The 24769-nt window shown below is 35.8% G+C and overlaps 2 protein-coding genes across 2 annotated transcripts; both read right to left on the bottom strand.

Moving 5' to 3' along the window:
- Positions 1–693: 693 nt before the first annotated feature.
- LOC115978118 (15.7 kDa heat shock protein, peroxisomal-like) lies at positions 694–1667 on the bottom strand. Its single transcript, XM_031100141.1, has 2 exons — positions 1385–1667; positions 694–1125 (listed from the first exon to the last, which is right to left on the bottom strand). Exons 1-2 carry the CDS (start codon positions 1521–1523, stop codon positions 836–838), a joined length of 429 nt encoding a protein of 142 aa, XP_030956001.1. The 5' UTR covers positions 1524–1667; the 3' UTR covers positions 694–835.
- Positions 1668–14939: 13272 nt separating this feature from the next.
- On the bottom strand, positions 14940–17251 carry LOC115978103 (plasmodesmata-located protein 7-like). Its single transcript, XM_031100125.1, has 3 exons — positions 16366–17251; positions 15442–15555; positions 14940–15292 (listed from the first exon to the last, which is right to left on the bottom strand). The coding sequence occupies exons 1-3, from the start codon at positions 17111–17113 to the stop codon at positions 15285–15287; spliced, it is 870 nt and encodes a 289-aa protein (XP_030955985.1). The 5' UTR covers positions 17114–17251; the 3' UTR covers positions 14940–15284.
- Positions 17252–24769: the final 7518 nt, after the last annotated feature.

The following is a 24769-nucleotide window of genomic DNA, read 5'->3' on the forward strand; positions in this document are numbered from 1 at the left end:
TTTTCATGTTGTATGGGGGCATGTTGGAAGTTTTGTAATGGGATATTAGTTCAGAAGTCTTATTTGTAACTAAATGGAAGCAATAAAGATTTCATCTTTTCGTGTTTGATTCTAGAGAAGACTAAGGGTACCCCATATAACAGAGAAATATATTGCAAATTATTTGAGTTAATTACAAAGAAGCAAAAAGCACCTCAGGCTTAAGAACATTGCTCTCTGATTCAATATCATATAAAAGGGTATATAAGGGTAGAGAAAGTCCAGAGAAACAATAAAAATTTGATACCGCTAATGTGTGGCAAATGGATAGCAATAAATAAAAAAGTAATATCATTGATGGGTCAAAATAAAAAACTAGTAAATGCATACCAACACAGCCGACGTTAAAAAGAATGTCAAATTTTTTTGTGTATGTAATATTAATTATAAGAATTTATTAATGTGTATTTTATTTTATTAATACGTGTCCTTAAGCCGCATGTTAACCCGACCCTTAATCATACAAGGGTGTCAAATTTTTTGTGTATACAGTAGTATTTATCATATAAGGGTATCCTCTGATTGTTATACCAAGTAGGATCAGACTCATGTATAAAAGTCCTCTACCATTTTTTTTGATGGAAAAAGTCCTCTACCATTTGATAAATATGCATGGATTATGAAGGATAGAAGTGTTTATGAAGAAAGGCAATCTGAACCCAGAAAAGACGTCATTTGTATTATTGGAGTCGATTTTATTACACATAATATCCCATACATTATACATTACATTTTAGAGACCATCCACTATTATTCTCAAACCATCATTCTGGGCTTCTAGCTCAAGCCCTAAAACTCAAAGCTTGCTAGTAATGTTGATGTTTCTAACTTTGGATGACTTTTGGGTAGTATCTTTTGGGACAGTAATAGTGAGAACACCATTCTCTACTTGGGCCTTAATCTGATCCACCTTCACATTCTCCGGCAATTCAATTTCCCTAGAAAACTCTTCCTTTCCTGTCCCTCTCTCAGCTACAAGCCAAACAGTGTCTTTTGCATTGTGCTGCTCCTCTTTCCCACCTTCTCCTTTTATGTGCAAAACGTTACCATCCTCTATTTGCACCTTTATGTTATCTTTGCTGTAACCTATTCACACACAAATTCGCTTAGTCCAAATCCATAATTTGAGCAAAACCCATTTGAAAAAAATTGACAACTCTTACAAACTCACAAAAGTTTTCCTCTCAAAAAGGTGAGACAATTGCAAAATAAGAAAAACCCAGCTGAAAATTGAAATTGAAAAATTAAAAAGCAAAGAGAATTAAAAGATTGGGAGAATATATGAATAACAATGATTCAATTATGCTTAGTACCCAAATGAAATGAGAGAGTCCGGTGGTGTTACCTGGAACGTTGATCTTGTAGATGTGGGCATTAGGGGATTCGAGCCAGTCCATGAGGGCCGTCGATCCAGACCATTCACGGAAGATCGTAGGGCTCAAGAAGAAGCGCCTGAAGGGGTACCCAAAAAACGCATCAGCCATGGTGTTATTTTCTTAAGAGTTTAGCTTTGGCTTAGATATGTCTGAAATTGGATATAAGAAGCAATTTGTTTTAGCTTCTAGGTGTGACGGAGAGAATCCAGAAGGTTCCGTGGGTCTAAGAAGCAAATTGGATATAAGAAGCAATTTGTTTTAGCCTCTAGCTTTGTCTAGAACCTTGGAGAAAATGATGATCCAACTTGTGTTATTTCAAAAAAAAAAAAAAATAATAATTATATAAAAATCATTTTGAATTACTTAAAAAAAAAAAAATCTTAAAAAAATCATTTTTAATTACTTTAGGTACATGTGGATTACGTGAGTATCAGAAAAATATTAAAATAATTATAAATTTTACTATTTAAGCTATTTTTTATGGTAGTAAATGTAAGTAATAATGTAATAAATAAATTTATTAATTTTTTTGTATTTAAAGTTTTTTTTAATAGAAAATTGTATATCTGTCATTTATACACAATCAACATTATTTATATTAGGCGAGTTCCAGTTAACTTAGTTGTTAAAGTTTCTGATGGTTGAATAAGAGATCTATAGTTTAATTCTCGCTTATACTAAAAATTGATTGGTATCTTGGTCTGATGATAAAAAATTATAATTAGGTTGAAACTCTCTTAAAAAAAATTATTTATATTTGAAGAGCATTATAATTTAATGATATTTTTTATTTTCTTTTATAAAGAGAATTATGATTCATAACCTTCCTTGCTATTGTTATAATTATTGAATTATAAAAAATGATATTATATTTGTGTAATGCTAGAAATAAAAATATTTTCACATTTAGAAATTAAGAAAAAAAGAATCTTTATTTTTCTCTTGTTAAAGTGAAAAATTGTGATTAAAATAGTTATCATTTTCATATAAACCCACAAATAACATCACTCTTAATAAGCAAAAAATCGTCGCAGAAAATACTTCAAACAATTATGAAAAATTTGTATCAATAGATTTGTTATTTTTACATTTTCCATGTTATCCCCTGTCAGCCCTAGCGAGAAATTCTAGGTTTGGACTTTGAAGATGTTTTGGTCCATTAAATTTGAACTGGGCCTCAGTTCAATAATAATTTGCGTCAGCTCAGACTAGTGAAAGAAAGAAACGAACAGTCCGAATCTATCTTGGTGTCAATTTATCTCTTGTTTTTTAATTTCTTATTTTTTTACTGAACTCTTGTTTTTTAACCTGGACAACTTCTCACGTGAAACTTTAGAAGTTAGAACAACAGTGCCCTAAAGGCTTTTTCTTTATTTTTATTTTATTTTTTATTTTATTTTATGTGTGTCTACTGCTGGGTAAGGATAAATTTATTTTGTTTAAAATTTTTTAAAAAACTGGGTTTGTTTTTGGTAAAATTTGTTGGTTAGGATTTTTTTTTTTTTTTTTTTTGGCTTGTATATTTTGTTTTAGATTTTGGACTTATAATTTTTTTAGGCCTTAAAAAGTAGAAAAATGTTAGAGTTACAAACTTTATTATAAATTACTGATGTCATTAGTAAGTAAAAAAGTAATATAAGTGGTAGACCTAGATACAAACTAATAAGAATTTACTATCTCAATAATTTGTAAAAATATTGTAGAAAATTTTGTGGTTATATCATTACTCTTAAAAGAATTAAAGATATTGTTAAAGAGGCAAAGTACAAATTTATAGAACAAAATTGCTAAAATTAATAACTATATATATACTAATATTTTTTTATAAAAAAAATTGGGGGCCATTCGCCCCCATAGTCCAAGCTTAGCTCCATCCCTGGAGCTGCGTTAATTTCAAAGACAATTATGAATATAGTGTCTTACAAGGCTGTTGTAGTTGGAAAGGCAGTAGCAAAGTCTACAAAGAGTTTCAAGCTTTTTTTTCCAGTTCATCTAGTTTACACTATCCAAATTCCAGAAATGGATCTTATATATAGAAGGGCATTCAGGTGGGATGTGCCTATCTTAAAAGAGTAAAATCTAGGATTTTAGAATTTAGACTGATAGAAATACTAAAATCAATAGTATTGTATTTCATAGTGAAAGAATATACATGGGTGTCTTTATATAGGAGGCATATGTGTGCAGTACAAGTAAGAGTGTAGTACATGAATGTGTGCTATACAAGTAATCTAGTTGGGCCTAAAGCCCACAACACTATTCACGTTAACAACCCCCCTCAAACTCAAGGTGGATGTGAGACCAGCTTGAGATTGTCAACCAAATCACAAAGGCGTCCCTTAGGATGTGACTTGGTGAAGATATCTGCAAGTTGATCTTTGGAGGAAACCGAGAAGAGCTTGAGAGCACCATGGACAAAATGATAACGGATAAAATGGCAATCAATCTCGATGTGTTTAGTTTGTTCATGGAAGACATCATTGTGAGTAATATGAATGGCACTCTGGTTGTCACAATAAAGAGGAGTAGCAGAGGATGTGGACACACCTGAGTCCTTAAGAAGCCATCGTAGCCAAAGGAGTTCAGATGTGGTATCAACAAGGGCACGATATTCCGCTTTAGTACTGGAGCAGGCCACAAAGGTTTGTTTCTTACTTCGCCAAGAAATCAAAGAAGAACTAAAGAGAAAGCAATAACCAATAGTGGACCTGCGATTAGTGGGATCTCCTGCCCAATCAACATCAAAGAATGTGCAGAACAGTAACAAAGTGAGTCGATTGTGGAGCAGACAGATACTGACTCACTTGATGAACAATATAAGCAATGTCTGGACGAGTAACTGTGAGATAAACTAGGCTGCCAACCAATTGTCTGTAAAGAGAGGGATTAGACAATGGTTTTCCTCCCGAGGGTGTCAGATGCACATTAAGTTTAACTAAAGTGTTAACAGTCTTGTTGTCAGTGAGTCCAGGTCGAGACAAAAGGTCAGAAGCATACTTGGCTTGAGTAATATAAAGACTATCTATGAAATGAGTGATTTCAAGACCCAAGAAATAGCTGAGATGTCCAAGATCTTTCATCTAAAATTGCTGACTGAGGAAACCCTTGAGTTCTTGAATGCTACTAAGGTCATCACTAGTTATGATCATATCATCCACATATAGGAGAAGCAAAATGGTGCCTTTATCAGTGCGAATAAGAAATAAAGCAAAATCATAAAGACTGGTAGTGTAACCCAAGTAAAAGATGGTGGAGCTGAACTTGGCAAACCAAGCTTGTGGAGCTTGTTTAAGACCATAAAGTGCACGTCGAAAGCGACAACCTTGTTTGATTCAACAGAGAGACTAGGAGGAGGTTGCATATAAATTTCTTCACTCAAATCCCCATTAAGGAAGACATTTTTAACATACATATGAAAAAGATCCCATTTACTAGCAATGGTAACAGCTAAGAGGGCACAAATAGATGAGATACGAGCAACTGGAGTAAAGATCTCTTAATAATCAATCCCATACTCCTATGTAAAACATTTTGCAATAAGACGAGCCTTGTAGCACTTAATGGACCCATCAGAGCGAGTCTTGATCTTATAGATCCACTTATGACCAACCACAGACTGTCTAGGAGGGAGAGTAACTAGATCCCAAGTATGATTTTTGGTTAATACATCAAGTTCCTCTTTCATTGCAATCTTCCATAAAGGGTTAGTGGAGGCCTCACGATAGGTATGAGGCTTGTGGAGTATAGTAAAGGCAGTGTAACAATGATAGTCAAGTAAATGTGCAGGAATGGATCTTACCTAGGTTGAGTGGCGAGGTGGAATGTCTTATGGAGGATCTTTAGGTAGAGCAGAAGCAAGGGATCCAAGCTTAAGGTGGGGCAACTCGTCATCAACCTATTCATCTTTGACCTGTCTAGGAGAAGCATTAAAAATATCTGGAGGTTGGATAGAGAAGTCCAAAGGAGGATCAAGAGTATTTGTAGAAGGAACATGAGACTCATTTGGAAAGATTTTTAAAACAGAGGAGGTAGTCAGGGAAGAATGACAGTAAGAGAGTTCAACAAACAAGCGGTCTTCCCAAAAGATAACATTACGGGAAACACGAAGACAATGAGAGACAGGATCATAACATCGTTACCCCTTTTGAGTTTCGCCATAACCAAGGAAACAACAAAGTTTAGATTGAGGCTCAAGTTTGTTGTGCTCATGAGGTTGAAGAAAAACGAAACAAGCATATCCAAAGGAGTGTAGGTGATGATAGTTAGAGGGTGACCCAAAAAGGCACTCATACGGAGTCTGATTATGGATGAAAGTGCTTGGAATGCGATTAATAGTATGAACAGCATGAAGAACAGTTTCACCCCAAAATGGGGTAAGAACTTTGGCAGAAAGAAGAAGAGCATGAACAGTGTTAAGAATATGACAAAATTTTCGTTTGGCTCGACCATTTTGCTGAGAGGTATTTGGACAAGTTAGATGATTATAGTGCCATAGGAATGTAATAGAGCTTGAAAAGTATATTGAGTATATTCAAGAGCATTATCAGATCAAAAAGTTTTGATATGTTTGGGGAATTGTGTTTCAACCATTTTTGTAAAATTACTGTATATTGGTAAAATTTTAGAATGAGATTTCATAGAAAAGATCCAACTATAACGAGAATAATCATCAATAAAAATAACAAAATATTAAGATTCACCAATACTAGCAATAGGAGAAAGTCCCTAAACATCATAATGAATTAACTCAAAATATTATTAGAGATAGATTCACTATTATTGAAAGGTAAAGCTAACTGTTTTCCTAACTAGCATGAAGTGCAATCAAAATTGTCTTTGGACACAGAACCTAATAGACCCTTAGAAGCTAATTGTTGTACCATAGAAGATGGTGCATGACCAAGATGAGAATGCCAAAGAGCGAGAGAAGGTAAGGAAGAAACCACAGCAGCAACAGAAACATGAGCAACAGGTGGAAGATGAAGATTGTCCACAGAAAACATACGCCCAACTCTAGGACTGGTCTCAAACTCTTGCCCCTTCCTCGGATCCTGCACAATACATTTAGAATAGTAAAAAATAAGGCGATATCCTAGTTCAGCTAATTGTCCCACAGAGCACAAATTATAAGATAGGTCAGGTTCATGGAAGACCCTAGGAATAGAGATGTTGGAGGTCGAAACAAAACCTAGACTATTCTCATGCATGGTGGAACCATCAGCTATATGAATATTAAGAGAATGTGATGCAGGGTTAAGTTTGGAGAATAAGGACGAGTGAGGTGTCATGTGATTGCAATAGACAGAATTAAAAAGCCAAGTTTGAGACTTACTGGGAAAAACTGAGAGAGCAGTGGAAAGAGATGCATTACCAGCCATACAAACAACCTGAGCTATGATGTCCTGTGGTTCAGTAGGGGAGAGGTTGATAGTGGATCCAGAAGAATAAGACTCAGCTGAAATGGAAGGCATCAACGGAGTAGGCTCAGTATTAGCAACAACAGCAGTAGATTTGTTGCGATAGTAACAAGTCTCAATAGTTACAGAACTTTTTATTGGTCTGCTTGCGACGATTGCTAGAGCCAGAGGAATCACCTGATTGCTGAGGTTGCTCTATAGGTAGAGCAGAAGGAGTAATAGCCAAAACATTAAACTTATTCTAGGCTTGAAGGGTTGCAAGACGAGTTTCTTCTCTAACCAACTCGTTTACATCAGTATCAAGAGAGGGAGGAGGACTGCGATTAAGAAGCTGACCTCAAATGGGCTCAAAGTCCTTGTGAAGTGACATCAGGAATTCATAGAGACGAAATTCATCTCTAATGGTAGCATATTGCTGAGCATCCTTTGAGCATGCCCAAGTTGGATCAGAAAGGTCAATTTGGTCCCAAATGAAGTGAAGCTGATCATAGTAGTCATTGATGGATTGCCCTGGTTCTTGCCTGAGTTGATGCAGTTCAACCACTAATTGATATTTCATGGATCTGTGAGTAATGGAGTACCTTTTAAGAAGCTAACCTCAGATGGGCTCAAAGTCCTTGTGAAGTGACATCAGGAATTCATAGAGACGAAATTCATCTCTAATGGTAGCATATTGCTGAGCATCCTTTGAGCATGCTCAAGTTGGATCAGAAAGGTCAATTTGGTCCCAAATGAAGCGAAGCTGATCATAGTAGTCATTGATGGATTGCCCTGGTTCTTGCTTGAGTTGATGTAGTTCAACCACTAACTGATATTTCATGGATCCGTGAGTAGTGGAGTACCTTTTGGCCAACATATCGATTTTGTATCATCAAAGCTGCCCAACAGATTGGAGATGCAGAAATGGAAGTGTTCCGAATCCATGTGAGGATCATGTGGTTGTGACTATCCCATTCAATCATGCAACTGAAGAAGGCAACATCTTCTTCACTTGCCCCCTTGATAAGAATAGTAATTGCACCAGTACAATATTGCTAGAGCATGCGACTCTTAAGAAAATTGTGAATAGCTTAAGACCAAGATAAGTAATTCTTATTCCCCTCCAATATAGTGTTGATAGGGCGAGGAAGAAAAATATCTTTTTTATCCATTTAGAGACAATATGCAAAAACAGACTACAAAAAAAAAAAATCTACGTGAAAAACTGGGTAAGGTGAACCTAGACGGCAAAAGTCAACCCTAGGGAATAGTCAACAATCAAAGTCAACTCAGTCAACGGTTAGCGGAGATGACATCAGCAAGATGACATGGCGTTAACGTCAGCAGATGACTGGATGTTGACGTAAGCTAGGGCCAACGTGGCAATGATGATGTCACAGGTGACGTCAGCTTAGAGTTGATGACGGTGCGTGGGGCATGTGAGCTTCGACGTAGAAACTTTGGGCAACATGTGCAGTCGATGATGTCTGCGAGGCTTCCACCAATGTGTAGATCAGCATAAGATGGTCTCAGTGATACCTGCAGAAACATAATCGGTGCAACATTTGCGGTGGTGATGACACGTGTAGTGGTTTGTGCGGTGCAGGACTCCTCAACGGTAGCGGTTGCAGGTTCAGAACCTAAAGACAACAGCTGGAAGACGTCAGAGGTTCAACGGCAAGAGGCTGTGGCGACTGTTGTGACGGCGGAAGTGATGTTAAGAATGGAGTAATGCCAATGAAGACAAGATTGCTAAGAAAGGTCAAAGCAATGGCTTTGATACCATGTTAGAAATACTGAAATTAATAGTATTGTATTTCATAGTAAAAGAATATACATGAGTGTCTTTATATAGGAGGCATATGTGTGTAATACAAGTAAGAGTGTAGTACAAGAATGTGTGCTATACAAGTAATCTAGTTGGGCCTAAAGCCCACAACACTATACACGTTAACATAGACAATATATCTCTTTAAAGGAGGAAGTACTTTTATGAGCAAAATAGTGCAAACAAATATTCACAGAGTTTTCAGCATAAAGTGGCGATTAGCACTTAAGTCAGATTTAGAATCTAGCCTTCTAATCAGTAGATGGAGGCCTCATTTTGACACTTCCTTGACACCTTAAGTGCTTATCAACCTAGAACCTCTTTGCTTCCAAATTGACACAACAATCTCTAGGACTAAGGACACATGTTAGAAGCATGTTGAATTGGAGCTCACATTAGAATTCTCTTATATAATTTGGTTAAATAATAAAAGTTAGTTAGACTTGATAAGTTCTAGCATATGCACAAATTAAATAGTACATGCGTGTTTGTTGGGAGTAAGGGTGCTCACTGTTCAAGTTGGATTGGGTTTAAGGTGCTCCTGCCACTTGACTTAACAACTTTGGGTGTTGAAGTTCTAGACCTTTTTGCCAACCATAGATTATGTTGAAATTGATCACCACATGCCTTGTAATCCCTTTGGTTGAGTTCATCAAAGTTGCTTCTCTCATGGTGTATGTCGATGTCATTGTCATCACACTATGGAACTCAAGAGGTTTGACCAAGTTGTCACTAGTTCTTGTTGAGATCTCAATAGATTTGTAGAGATCTCCATTGATTTGGTGAAGATCTCTCCGAATCTACGATGAACAATAACAAAACTTGAAGAAAGTGGCTCATGGTGAGGGGAGGGGGAGAACAATGGGGTCTTAGGTCAAATCGAGTTTCTCGAGTCTTAGATAGTGAAACTTGTCACTTAGCATGCCAATATCAGGTGTTGAAGACACATACCAACTGCTGACCACCACACTACTCAGATCGAGTCAGTTCCAATTTTGATGGCTCTGATGAAAAGGATGGATTTTTTGAGTTTTGGTTGGACAACCCTATTTAGACTTTATTTAACACTAGTTAAATATACAATTATCCATCTTTAACATCTACTAGAAAGGCCACCCAATAGGAGAGAGCCACATGTGGCCAAATAGAATTAGATGTTAAGTTGTATAAATAGAAAAGTGTTATCCCTCATTTGATAAGAATGAGATAGAATAAACTTGTTTATCCTTAGACTATTGTAGTCTTGCTTGGAGGTCAAGATACCTTAGAAGTGATCTCATTTGAGAAAAAGTAACTCTCTCAAAGGGATTACAACCATTCCCCTCATCCAGCACTCACATGTAATTCCATTCTTAAATCTATCTTTCATACAATTCCTACATACAATCCAAAACCCTAATTGCTTAACCATCAACCCTAGCTTTATCTAACATCAATTTGCATCTTTTTAATCATCAAGAACCATTAGAACACAAACATGTAAGACCTCCTAAGCCCCTAAAAACCAATATACAACACCTCAATCCTCATTATCGATTTAGCTAACCAATGAACACTACCCTTAAGTGTATTCCTTCCATTTGGTACTTGAGTTTGATACTTGAAACTCCTATTATTTTTATTTTCCTTGATATGTTGATGCCTACCTCTATTGTTGGTAGAATTTTGATTCCTACAATATACTAAAGTCCTACATTGAATAATGATGAGAAGAATAAGTAGTTAATATAACATAATTGAGCATATATCCATTGGGCTTAGGCTTTTTGGGTTAAAATGTATCTCTATATATTACATTAACTGTTCAAGAAAGTTCTCCAAAATGTTTATCTCCCCAACAAGTGGTATCAGAGCCCATGGTAGTGTAGGGCAAAAGGTGGCAAGGTTACTTGGAGCCCTTTTGCAAATGGAGTGGAGATGGATCCCTTTCATAGTTGGAGCAAGACGGAATATTACACCAAGCAAGCCCATAAAACCCACACAAATGATCTTGGAAAAAAGGCCCAACAAATGAGTATTATTGCCAATGGTGCTAGACAACAGTGGGGTGCAAGGTTCTCATGAAGGATAAGAGACGTGTGAGATTGACACGTGGAGGAGGCGCATAGATGATGCACTAGTGAAGGAAAAATCTCATTAGGCAAGGGGGAATGAGTAGGACTCGTTCATGGCTCATAGAGAGGTTTTGAAACCCATAAAGCGGCAGAGACTCACATGTGAGGGGGAGACTGTTGGGTATACAGGAGTCCCGCATTAAACAATGATGAGAGAAATGAGTAATTAATATAACATAATTGAACACGTATCTATTAGGCTTAGGCCTTTTGGGTTAGAGTATGTCTTTATGTATTATATTAATTATTTAAGGAAACTCCCCAAAGTATTTATCTCCATGTCCTTAACATTTTCTTTTTTCATGTCAAGGTTTTTGAGTGATAATTTCCAAAGTCACATTGAGAAAATTCAAAAAGAAAAAGAAATTATTGAGTAAAACTATTTGTTTTCTCCACTTTATAATAATGTGTAATTCACATATATATATATATATATATATATTGATATGACTCATGGATACTCATAGTAATCGATTCTACAATGTTCTTTTCTCGATTGAAATATATAAAGCTTATGTGACTTGACAATGTTTAAAGGGAAATTAAAGTTGGTATCCTGAGCTTCACATTTTGTAATATGTACACCAAAAGCTACCGAAAGAGATTAGCATTATTGATATCTTTGTATCAATCATGGGATGCTTGAAAAAGATGGCCTTATTGCTTAACAGTGCATTTGCATATCAATTATATACTGGTTATCAAATTGAAAGGTTATCGACAGATAAAGTTATATTGGTCTATACTAGCTGTAATTTATTAGGACTTTTTCTTTCTTTCAGGGCATAAATAATGACTCTTGGTTCTTTTATTTTTTGAATGAATACCTTTTTTTGGTTCCTTTCCTGGAAGACCACAATCTCTTTCATGCTACGTTTTTATTTTTTCTGTGTGTGTGTGGTTCCTTAACTAATAAGCTCAGCAATCCCAGTGGTTGATTCCATACAACTCTATTATATGTGGGGTGGAGGGTTGCTAAATTGTATATACTCAGTCTAGCATAAAAGGTTTGGCCTCGCAAGTCGCAACCATAATTGGGATAAACAACTGAACTTGTAGCCATTAGATCACTTCCCATTCGATGATTTGTCAAGTGCTTTGTGGTATGAAATTAATTCTATCTAAACGTTGCTGCGTTAAGTTTTTCCACTTTAGGTCATATTCATTACTAAAAGCTCTAATAATCGGTAAGAGAATACACTGTGTGGTTCTTGCTTTTAGAGAGAAAACAAGCAATTTTCGTGTCTCATTATGCCAGCATGTAATCCACTAAATGCTGGATTGCATTATTATTTACTAAAGAAGAAAAGGCTGGTCAAAATATTGTTGACAGAACTCCCTTTTTAGCATTAGTTGATGGCCTTTCCAACCTCCAGTTTGGGTGTCTTGGTGTTTGTTTAGGATTATATTTTTATGTACTTGACGTATCCTATAACAAAATGTACTTTACTTGAATTTGGGTAGTTCTAAGTGGATTCGAGAATATTATGAAGTATTTTGAAAAGATTTTACAAATGGTAGTATTAAAAACATGAAAACTGCACAAAGAAATAAGTGTGAAAATCTGAAAATTGGTGGCTCAGCACTTAGCTCGATACCTGCTTCTATTGAGAATTAATGAACCTTGATACATCTCAATCTATCGAACTTCACAGATCTTGAATTTTTAGATCTGTTTTTCAGTCCATGATGACTTGGCTTTCTAGGGTTTCATTTTCTAACATACCAGATGATATAAAAGCTTTATTTTTCAACCGTCATCATACACAGAGACTCACATAGAAAATCTATATGCTTCTTGTGAAGTTATTGCTCACTTATGCACCTTAGGTGACCAAGTTGTTTTCTTTTCTACAAGTGTGTAGTAAAGAACTTTGCATCCAATAACAAACTTCAAGTTACTGAGAGTTAGTCACAGATTAGAGATTTGTGAAATTGAAGAAGTCTCTACAAAATCAAGTCTAATTGGAAATTAGCATAAGGATTCTACTGCAGGTAGGTACTTTGGGATAGGTCGGGTAGTGGTAAGATTCTTTGTACTAGTAATCACTTAATTCTTGATTAGTGGATTCTTAGGAGTAGTGACCTGAAATTCATTCAGTAGGGTTTTTGCCTTGATAAGGTTTTCCCCATGAATCAACAAATCACTCTGTCAAATTTATTTCCGTTGCACTCTAGATTAGAATTGTGATTTCTGTTGCGTTCATGATATTGCATGCAATTTGACATAATTAATCAACTTGGGTAATTGAATTAACTAATTGGGGTCAATCTAGAAAGTTTGTGTTGCCTAGCTACTTTCAAATGGTACCAAGTTTATGCAATTTTGATCGAGAATTAGAACTGTCAATTCAGGTGGGGATATCGGGTGGTTTAGTCAATTTTTCAAAATGATTTATTATCATTTTGCTTGATTGGTATTCGGAAAATAAGTGAAAATCCGGTGAAATAGTTTAAAGCAAGTAAGCGGACCAAGCTGATTTTGTGTAAAACTTGGATTTTTCCACGATTTTTTCCACTTTCACAGACTTGACTCTTGGCCTTACCAACCTCAATTTGGCTCAAACAACGTATCACCATTTTTTTTTTTTTTTTTTGAGAATCAAGTATCACCATAAAGTTTGAACACCAATTTTCTCAAGATACCAATGCTGAATCTTAACGATTTAGAATGGGGAAGTTATTGGCACATATTTTGTTCCAAAATCCCGCTTTTCATTTTCTTGTGAGTTATCTTGGCTTGTGTGAAATTTTTGTACGTTGGAGCTCGCCATATTGAAGCTTTTTGATCATTCCAATGGCATCATATTTGTGTCAATCCAACATTGTTTTTTCATGGTTAGACCATGATGACAACTCATCTCATTTGCCTATAGGATCCGCATGTGTGTGTGATATTGCATGCATCCAAAACAATCGATACCGCCTAAAAATGGATCTAAAATTTTTGGTGAAAGAGAAATAAGTTTTCATTTCAAAAAACCTAGGGAGGACGACTAGAGACAAGAAAAACACCATTTGTCCATCTTCCATTCATTCCTTCCTCATTAGATTAAATCCCAAGTACCTTCCATCAAAATCCAAAACACTGAGTGTCCATAAAATGCCCACCTCTTTAATCAACTCCAAATGTTTCATCAATTGAAGTTTCAGGCTTTCAGCACATCATCCATTAATTTCATCATCTCATTCTTAATATGATATAGTTTGCATTTGACTTTGACTTATTTAACTTTTTGCTGATTGTTATTTTGTTAAAAGTAGGCTAAATTATACATATACTTTCAAAAATTGTGGTTTAAAAAAGCTCTACATAAGTAAAAAGAAAAAAAAAGAAAAAAAAAAGAAAAAGTACACAAACAAATATAAAGTTGACAAATTCATTCAAGAGCATACCATCCATAAAAGCCAAACGTGTCAGGTTATACATCCTTAATCAACGACAAATGCATTGACAAGCACTATTTCCTTAACTGAGCAAGTGGAAGATTGATGGATTGATCCAAGGAAGCAAGTATTGTAACACAAATCTGTTTTTTTTTTTAAAGGTAATCCACCATTAAACCATTTTCAAGAGCAGGTGCATGCAAGTAAGCATCTAAACCAAATTTAATTTGATTTAAAATTGCACAACATGCTATATGTTGATGACATGGGCTAATGTTTGAACATATTTTTTTTAGTGAACTCTAGCAGCGTGGCATGGGCTCTACCTATCTCTTATAAAAAATATTTTTTGAATATTTGTTTGCATCCAATATCTTTGCATAAAACCAATAAGTAGTTTGGGTTTTATTATTATTATTATTATTTTTAGACGTTATTGATTTGTAATATATATTGGCTTGTTCAAGTGTTTCTAAGTACATGTTTATGCATTGCACATGTAATACTTTTTTCTTACCAACAATCTAAAAAAAAAAAAAAAAAAGACTAACAGTCAAAACTTTGAAATTAAGATAAGAGTATATAATATTATTATGTAATCACATATTTCTAGGTTGGGAATGTTAATTGGAATATATATAATTTGGGGCCAGGAATTATTTTGCTTTGAGTGGTTTATAAAATCCTTGTATTATGAGGATACAAAAAAGTAAATAAAATTAATAACACGAATACAACATCAAGAAGAAACATCATCTGATTACCAAAAAAAAAAAAAAGAAGAAGCATCATCTGCAACTTTACATAAAGAATATGCCATTTTCATATTTAGACAAAACAGCTTTGTCAATAGGAAAAGAAAGTGGAATCTTTTAGTCTCCTCTTATCCCCTTTTAAACTTTGGTTTTTTCCAAGTAAGTGCCCCATCACAAGTCTTTCAATCCTTCTTATAATCCTCCTTTTGGAGTGAGAAATAAAGCAAATCCAAGAGAAGAACAAAGGAAAAAGATAGAGGCAGAGGAAAAGTAGGCATCATTGGGGAAAAAAAGGAAGCAAAAAGAGCCAGAGTCTAAAAAAGCAAATCACTTGAGGAGAGGTCGAGAATTTGAGTGCTGAGTGCCGATAACTTTGACAAATATATAATTTATTTACCTGCATGAAAAGAGTAGCAGCCAAACAATCAAAAGTTAACACTTATTAACACTGATTTCTGCTTTTCCAGTTCTAAGATGGAAATGAAATAAAGTACATGAGGAAGATATTAAATTAAAGGCATAAAAGAAAGTGAAGAATTTAATTACCTGGTCCCTCGAACACCTTTCTTATGAATGTAAGGAAAATAATGAGTAGAGCCACTCCGGTTAATAATCCAATTATTATTGCGAATGTCTTCTCACCGTCAGTAGTCGATTTATCTGCAAACAACCACAACCTATAAACAATGGAGTTCACTGACAAAACTTAGAAAATTCTTAGGTTTTTTCCCCCACATATTTATATTTTTATGTTTCTTTATTAAAGAAAAATGCTGTACACTTTTGGCCTTTTCCCAGATCCAATCAACATATACGGCTGAACATTTCAGAATATTCTATTACTCTAATACTGGAAAATCAAATAAAATTGAGCATACAATCAGACCGATTCAGTTTGGTAATATTTCAATTGCTACCCATAACACAAATTAATCCAGGATTGGCCACAACAATCAACATGGCTGAAAATTCTTATAAAAAAAAAAAAACATGGCTGAAAATTTCAGAATCTGATAATCTAATACTGGATAATCAAATTTGATTATACAAAAATAGACTAGTTCCAATTGCTACAAATAACACAAACTAACCAAGGATTTACCACAATATTTTCCACCCTTGATAAGCCATTTTTTGTAATATCTTACAAAATCATAGCCATGTTGATTTGTTCATGACCGTGAGTGTCTTAAAGACACAAATTAAGGAATAATAGATGTTGTAATACACATTTAATTGTTGAAAAGTAAAAATACATTTGTCAATAATTCATTCGTTTATACAGGCATCGCCCCCATTGATTTACATATACAAATCCATCATGATTATCAGTAATTTTCCCAATGTGTGTACAGATTGATTTTACTTCTCTCAGAGTGTCACATACTCACATTACAAGAAGAATTGAAACAGTGAACCAAATCAGTGGAAACATTTTGGTAGTAGAAGTAGTAAAATGGGCTAGCTTACCATGATGAGCCTTGGAGTAAATACTGTGTGCACTACCAGTCTGGTACCTTGCATAACACTTAGCCAAGAACATATCACCATAAACAGCCCCACCGCAATCGCTTTTCAACCGTCCGATGGCCTCAGACACACAATCCTGACACTCACCCGAGCTCAAATCCCCAACACACTGTGCCACACCTTGTACCTCACCGGACCCCCCAACCCTATATGGCCCTCCAGAGCTAGCCAAAGCACCCAACACCGCATCTCTACGGCTCATAGCATCATCATCATACCCAATCGACGGTCCACATTTCTTCAACACCACAGTCTTGTCCTCCACACCTAGAAACGTAGCATTATCGTACTTGACATAACACCCTTGAAGCTGTACGGCTCCACCACAAGTTTGGGGGCACAAAACGCCGAATTGGGTGACCGAGCGAGCCACACAAGTTGCACAGTCAGGCATGGAAAGGTCCCCACGGCATTGGTAAAGGCCGTAGAGTGTGTCTTGTGGGGTTGAGGCAGTGATGGTGTAGTTGTTGTAGGAACTGTAGGTGGCTGAGTTTACAAGAGAGGTGAGGAGGGAGTTGAGGTTGGATTCGTAGGGTGAGTTTTGTGTGTATTTTTGTTGAGTGCAGCCTCCGAAGACAAAGGTGTCTGTGTCGGAAGAGAGAGAAGGAATGGGGAGAGAAGTGAATGAGACAAGGAAGATGAAGAGTGATAGAAATGATGAGCTTGAGCTTCTTCTTCTTCTTCCCATGTTTGAACTTTGGAGTAGTTTCTCTTTAGATAGAGATATAGAGAGAGTGCTTGATGGATATGTTTATAACTACGCTCAACTTGCCAGAAACTTCGAAGTGGGTTTAAAAAGTGTCAGTGAGTGTGTGAGTGTGTGTTTTTTTTCTTTTTTCTACGAACTCTGGGTGGGGAAGGCAATTCAATGGCATTGTTGCTTTGTTACGTAATTAGCACTTTACGTAGAACTTAAAGCTATGATTAGTGAGTCCTTTTGATGGTTAATGATGGATTGATGCTGGTGTTCTTGGTATAATACAAGGTTTAATACATAAATTATAGATTAAATTTATAATACACTTCTGGCTTTTTTATTTTTAGAGTCCCTTTTATTTGGAGTCTTTCGCATTTCAAAATTTTCATTTAAATTCTTTATGTTTGATTACAACTTCATATATTAACCCTGATAAAGCGCAATTTCACCTTGTCAATATGTTCCTCGCTAGTATGATGGACGACTTGGAAATATGGTGTAAGAGAAAACACTAAGTAGATAATGATACCGGCTTGGGGCCTGCAAGGACCTTTCAATACTTAAATTAATTTAAACTCTTTAGAAATAAGTAATCTGTAGAGCAATTTGTGTGTGTGTTCAACATGAATCATTTACTTGTCTCTCCTAGTTTTTTATTGCCTTTATGTGAGTGAATGCTCAATCTACTGGCCTCCCTAACATTGTACCACAGCTGGAGGATTTATGGCCTAATAATGATAATTCATCCTCAATCCTTTAACACCTATAACAGCCATTAAATGCATATAATTGGACAGCAGTAATGGCTCTATGCTCATTTATCATTTGGACATTAAATGTTATCTGGAACTAGTGCACTTATGTTCGTCCATACTTTTATTCGTCATTAATATAGACGGTTTGTAACTATGAATAAGCATGTTATCGCTATCCATCAATTATGGTTGAAATGGAGGGTTAAATGGCTCATTTAATAGCCATTTAACTTCCCCATTCAATTTTCTGTAATGGCTATGTAATAGTCAACTTGAGGTAGTTGTAACAGTTGTGAGTTGGTGGCTAGAAAGACTGTACGTCCGTTACACTTGTGCCATTTAAGTGATGAATTTATATTTGAACATTAATGTATGCTTACGATTGTACTTAGTAATGATGGTCGTCCTTAGTAATGACGGTCGTCACTTTATGACGACCATTTTACACTACTCGTTAAACCATATTATCCATTTTATTTGTTAGTAATATGATCGAATGTTTTTTTTTTAGTTTACAATAATGAAAATTTTGTACTCTTCAACATTTTTGGGTTATTTTTTTTATATGAATTTGTTAAAATATGATGAACGTTAATGGTCAAATTATTAATAAAAATGCACAAAAAGAAGAGTATGATTGAAAACAGGTAATTTTATAAATTGAAATGTTAATTATTAAATAAAAAATAAACAAAAAAAAATAATCGTCATTTCAATCTTTAAGTTTTTTATAATAAAATTCTTTAGACTTTTGAATTTTTTTTCTTTTAAAAGAATATAATATAGCCATGTCAACAAAGCATTAGGTTTCAGGTATGGGCCTCGAAATTTCATACTGTCAAAATTAATCAAATTATTTTATTTTTACTCTACTTGTTAGCACATAAACATTGAAGAATTTAGAACCAATTTTGCCAATAATTGTGCATAGGCTAATGAAGAAAAAAAAAGAAAAAGAAAAAGAAAAAAGAAAGATCTGTTTCGAGGGAAAGGAGGGTGCATAGATCTGTTTCGCATGGTTTAGACGCCTGTGGGGAATAATTAATTTAAAAACGTCTATTTCTCGAAATGGTGACCCATATTGCATGGATTTGCATGAATTTAAAGTAATTAAAGTAAGCTTTCTTTAAAATTGAGAATCTGAGATGATAAAGTAGTTTGTCAGTAAACAAGAATAAAGATAAAGATAAAACCTGCCCCAAACGTTATTTGTTGAGAATGTAACGTGGGTTTGGTATGAATTATTTTTGCCAATTTATTTTATTATTTAACTTATTTTTATTACTATTTATGAATTACATTGTATTTTTTGATATTATTTATGGGTTTGATTGTATTATTTCAACTAACTTTTACCTTTATCTATAATACTTTTATCAAAGAGTTTTTAATTTCAGCAAAATAAATAGATCTCAAATGAACAATTGAGACAACTTATCTCACGACACTAACTACAGCCATTTTAATTTCTTTGCTAATCTTCTCCTATTTCAAGGAAAATTCCATACATATACAAGATGTTATATAGTAAAGAAAAAATATATATTGTTTCACTTTCTTTAACGAGAAATGTTTCACGCAATGCCCACACATTCAAACCATATATTCACATTTTTTACATCAAGTTAAAGAATTCGGATATAATATAAAAGAGTGTAGACAGTGTTGGATCTGACACTAATTGGCATCGTGGCATATATAGATTGTCATGGTGCTAAAAAAATGATATGTTCCATTGGACCTTGTACATATATGTCATAGAACGTATATATGTATTAAGTAAACTCCAAGTAGAATGAAATCACTAGAGGTTTCATTAGGCCAAAAACACATTGATTGATACGTCCTCTCTAATGAGGGCCATATCATGGATGCCAGAAAGTTTTGAAAAATTATTCTCTCTTTATTACTTTTGCTAGTCATAGCTTGTACAGGAATGAGACGTTAATTATACAGAAAAAGGCATTGCGCTTCTTTTTAATTTATATATGTGTTTGTTGGTAGTGTTTCTTTCATGCACAAACTTTATGAATGAAGACACACAAACAACTGTGCCCATCGCACTTCTGCTCCCTCATCCTACTTTAGACTTCCATAAATTAGGAGAAATATGTTAAATATTCGTTTGAGTTTGGGTTCGATCTATTTAGGAACCTAGCTAGTTTCATCAGCATTAATAGCCTTAACACTTTTTTGGCTAGCATGAGAGTGTAAAGAGAGAATGAATATTGTGTACATGACATATGCATGAATGTTAGAGCACCATGTGAATTTGGAGAGAATCAATGCGGGCCTACAGGCCATTGTATACTCACGGGAAAATTTGAACTCCTACAAGGAAATTACAATTGATATCATTACAAGGAAGCTAAATGATTTCTCTATAGTTTCTTTCCCGATAATCAATATTTCTATTATTGACTAGTAGTACCATACCAAATGGTCCCCCAGAACAGTACTCAGCAGCTACAAGGATGGTCCCTTTCTTTTGTATGTAGCCTTTAATGTGTATAACCTCTATATGTGAATTTTGGGGTAGCATTTTTGGATCATTCTGCTGCTTTGTATATCTCCATTATCCAAAGTATGGTGATTTCTTTTGGTTTCTTATAAATACATCATGAATTTAATTAGTATTCTTATTTTGCAGCAGGCCGGACTTTTCCCCTTTTTATTTGGGTGAAGGGGGGAATTTATTTGGTCCTTTGGACTTGGCCTCAATTTGATTTTGTAATCTTTGGGGATTCGAATATGAAACTGTTTAAAGTAAAAGTAAGTTTTATTGTAATTTGATTACAACCTCACATAATTGTTAGGTTTGATAATATCTAAACTCTACTACACATGTATTTTGCATTGGCATAGGGAATGCAACCTACGGATTGAAGAAATTGCAAATACACGACCAATGAGCTTACTCTCTATTTATTTACAATGTATAATGCACCATAGATCCCTTGATTTAAGGAAATAATAAAGTACATTAAATCAGTTGATTTAGGGAGATGATTAAAGTTGTTACAAGCAGTAGACATCTTATTTCATGTTGCTTAATATATATATATATATATATATATTTTAGAGAGAGTTTTTAACATATAGCATCCACTTCTGATGATTACTTTTTTATTATTAGATTAAGACACTAATTAGTTTTTAGTGTGGAGGGAATCAGACCCCAAATTTCTTATTTGACGATAATAGTGCTTAATAAACTTAAGTTGTTAATCTTTTCAAGGAATAATCCTCACATCCACAAATGAGAAGGCTTCACAACTTGATAAAAAAAAAAAAAAAAAAAGGAAATAAACATAAATTTTTTTTATTATAAAACTTGGAGGGTTGCTCTGGCTTGAAGTGGCATACCGCATACTCCACTTTCATGTTGGCATACACTAGCATGGGGACAATGTACACCAGATTTTAACGGAAACCCTAATTTTTCAAGTCTTTTTTCTCATTTATCCATCCAACGCCAAGATCTTATTCCACCAAGCCAAACCTAAAGGGTTCTCTGACTCTATAAATAAGAACTTAGACTTAGACCCTTAGGCTTTGTTTGGGAGTTCATAAGGAAATAAAATGGAATGATTATAAAGGAATTGAAATGTGAATAGAATTGAATGAAATGTATTTAAGTAAGAGAAATGAATGGAATGAAATTAAGTAATCTTGTTTGGATATTTTAAAATAAAGGAATGGAAAGGAATGCAAATGAATGGAATGTAAGTAATCTTATTTGGGAATAACATAGAGGCAAATTAATGGAATTATTTTGTGACAATGTTATTATTAGACCACTATTTTAAAATAAAGGATTAAATATATAAGGGTATTTTGGGAGTTTTAATAAAAAATTCATTAAATCTAATTTTTTTTTTTCTCAAATTCCTCTTAATTTCGAGGGGAATGAAAATTTGAGATTTTAAGGAAATAGAGAGGAATGAGTGTTCCCTTTTACTTATTCTATTCCCTTCTACTTAAACTTCCAAATAAGTGAATTGATTTTCCATTCGTTTTATTAAAACTCCCAAACAAGGGGAAAAAAATAATATTCTAAAATAATTATTGTGGGGCCAGAAAATTCGTGGCCCAGGCCCACTCTACATTAGGGCCTAAGGCCTAAGCCGAGGAGAGTTATTGCCGATGACGCATAATGAAATCCCAAAAGAAGCATAAGGATATTGCCGAGGACGACCTCATGCTCAGCACCTCACAAAACGCCTGAAGAAAAGGGCAAACTCAGTACAGGGGCAGGACAAGGGAGAAAGTTAACAACATCGTAATACAGAACCTTGCATCTGACAAGCCCATGCTCCAAACCATGCCATTTAACTTTTCCAACAACCCCCAACCACTCTAGGTATGGATTGACAGGACAAGTCTGCACCCCAGAAAGTAAAACTTACACGTGGACACTAAAAGGGGAAATGAACACTAGTATAAAAGGGAAAGAAAGCGAAGGAGAAAGGGACCTCCATGGGGGAAGAAGGAGAAAAATCCTACAAAAAGGGAGAAAGGGAAGGATACTAGGCCCCTCGGACGAAATCCGAGGACCTAAATTCTTCAACCCATACCAATGGAATGCTTAGCCAGTCAGGCCAAATCCAACCATCTAAAAGCTTCCGTAAAAATCACGGTTAAACCGCTGACCTGTGACTAAGGTCCTGCCTTTCAAGCCCACTCTCTACAAATCATATTGTTAGGGCCCTTTACTTACGAGCCCAATGTCATTCTTGGGTCGTTAAATAATCGTGTCCCTACAATTGACGCCGTTTGTGGGGAAGGCTTGCGTGTTGGCGCAGGTGGCGGTGGAGTTGAGCCTCTGTCAAGCAAAGGTCTGTAAAGGTTTCTCCATTCCCAGCGACATGCTGTTGTTGCTCCGACATAAATTTCCGCTAGGGGCTACGCCTCGCAGTGCCAATGGCACGGGCAATTCTAGGGGCTTCTAACATCAAGCTAACTCCCCCCACCTTGGTCGAGGGGCTAACCTTCGAAAAATAAATAAATAAATAAACGAATACAAGTTTTGGACAGAACCAAGGCCTTGTATGGTCCTCGGACTCAAGCCTCTGGGGAAACCAACTACTTAGAAGAAAAACTACAAGTTTTGGACAGAATCAAGGCCTTGTATGGTCCTCGAACTCAAGCCTCTGGGGAAACCAACTACTTAGAAGAAAAACTACAAGTTTTGGACAGAACCAAGGCCTTGTATGGTCCTCAGACTCAAGCCTCTGGGGAAACCAACTACTTAGAGGAAAAACTACAAGTTTTGGACAGAACCAAGATCTTGTATGGTCCTCGGACTCAAGCCTCTGGGGAAACCAACTACTTAGAAGAAAAACTACAAGTTTTGGACAGAACCAAGGCCTTGTATGGTCCTCGGACTTAAGCCTATGGGGAAACCAACTACTTAAAAGAAAAAATACAAGTTCTGGACACAACCCGACACAATCAAACCTCGGTCCTCGGATCAGAGGCCAGGTATTATCGAAAACACGGCCAAAATTCCACACTACTCGGCAACCCTCTCGGATGGATTATTTTGGGTTCCTCATTCTCGGGCGCCTACCTCACGCGCGTTACGGTACACTCAGCCGTTATCTCGGTTAGTCTCATAAGTTTAATCTGCTATTGATTGGTATTATTATATTTGATAGTTTCAATAGGTTCAAATTGGTAGCTTTTTGTTACAAGGTTTCCTGTCCTAAGTATCATTAAAGGAAAATGCACATGTAGCACACCCATTCACAAAATAATTGCTGCAGAAAGGAAAAGTATTTAGAAGGAAATAAATTCATCTTTTATTAAGACACAGAAATAGTACAACGTACAATGAAAGAGCTTGAATAAAGCTTATACTAAAACTAATTACATAAGCGAAAAGAAAAGATACAAGGGAGTGAAGAAAAAGCCAAAGAAGAGGTGCAGAGAAGAGGAATGCTGCCGTTCAAAAATGTTGTCTAAGGAAACCATTCCTCAATACTTTTACATGCCTATAACTCAGGCAGTAAAAGAACCCAACTTGGGGCTAGCACCGTTGAAGAAAAGGTGCAGAGAGTCCAACTTGGGGCTAGCACTGTTGAAGAAAAGGTGCAGGGAGCCGGAAATTGATGAGCCTCCATGTTAGCCACGTCTGCGATAGAGCAGACGGCGCTGATGGCGGAAAATCTTACTTCTGACGCACCAAGAATCTGATGCGACCAGTACCTGCTTCGGATTTTGACTGAAAGAGGCAGAGATACCATTCCCCCCCTTGCCAAAACGGAAGATTATCTTGAATCTGTGCCTTCCTTGTCCAGACCACACCACCTTGAGTCTCGGAAGGACCTGGTGCCTCTGTGGTGGGTGTAGTTCCTTTACCCTTGCCCATGCCTCAAACATATTGCACTAAGGGTGGACAGCACTGGATATGGAGACTGTGATTATAGCTGAAGGATTATGATTTTGAAGGGAGCCGAAGGGTTTATATGTAAAGAGAATAACCTCCTATCCTACTTATATAAAGGGTAAGATGGTGGCATTTAATTTGTGCAGCTTTCCAAGGAATGCTACGGACAAGGCAGATTTGGCTCAATTTCCAACACCATCCGCAACCATAAGATTTGAAGATCCTCGTGAAGGCGCGCCTCGAGTACTGAAACGTCAAAGGACTCCGCGTGAGTGAAAAATAAAGGGATGCCTCTTAATTTGGCACGTCTCCCATGCAAATGGAAAAACACAAACATCAGTAAAGTACAGAATTTGAGCGAGCCGTGATGTGGGCCCAATATCACCAAAACCCTCCTCCCCAACTAAAAAGTTGGGCAGCAGGATTTTGAGGGGCTATTGTGGGGCCAGAGAATTCGTGGCCCAGGCCTACTCTACATTAGAGCCCAAGGCCTAAGCCGAG

This window comes from Quercus lobata, chromosome 2, assembly GCF_001633185.2.
Source record: "Quercus lobata isolate SW786 chromosome 2, ValleyOak3.0 Primary Assembly, whole genome shotgun sequence".
NCBI lineage: Eukaryota > Viridiplantae > Streptophyta > Magnoliopsida > Fagales > Fagaceae > Quercus > Quercus lobata.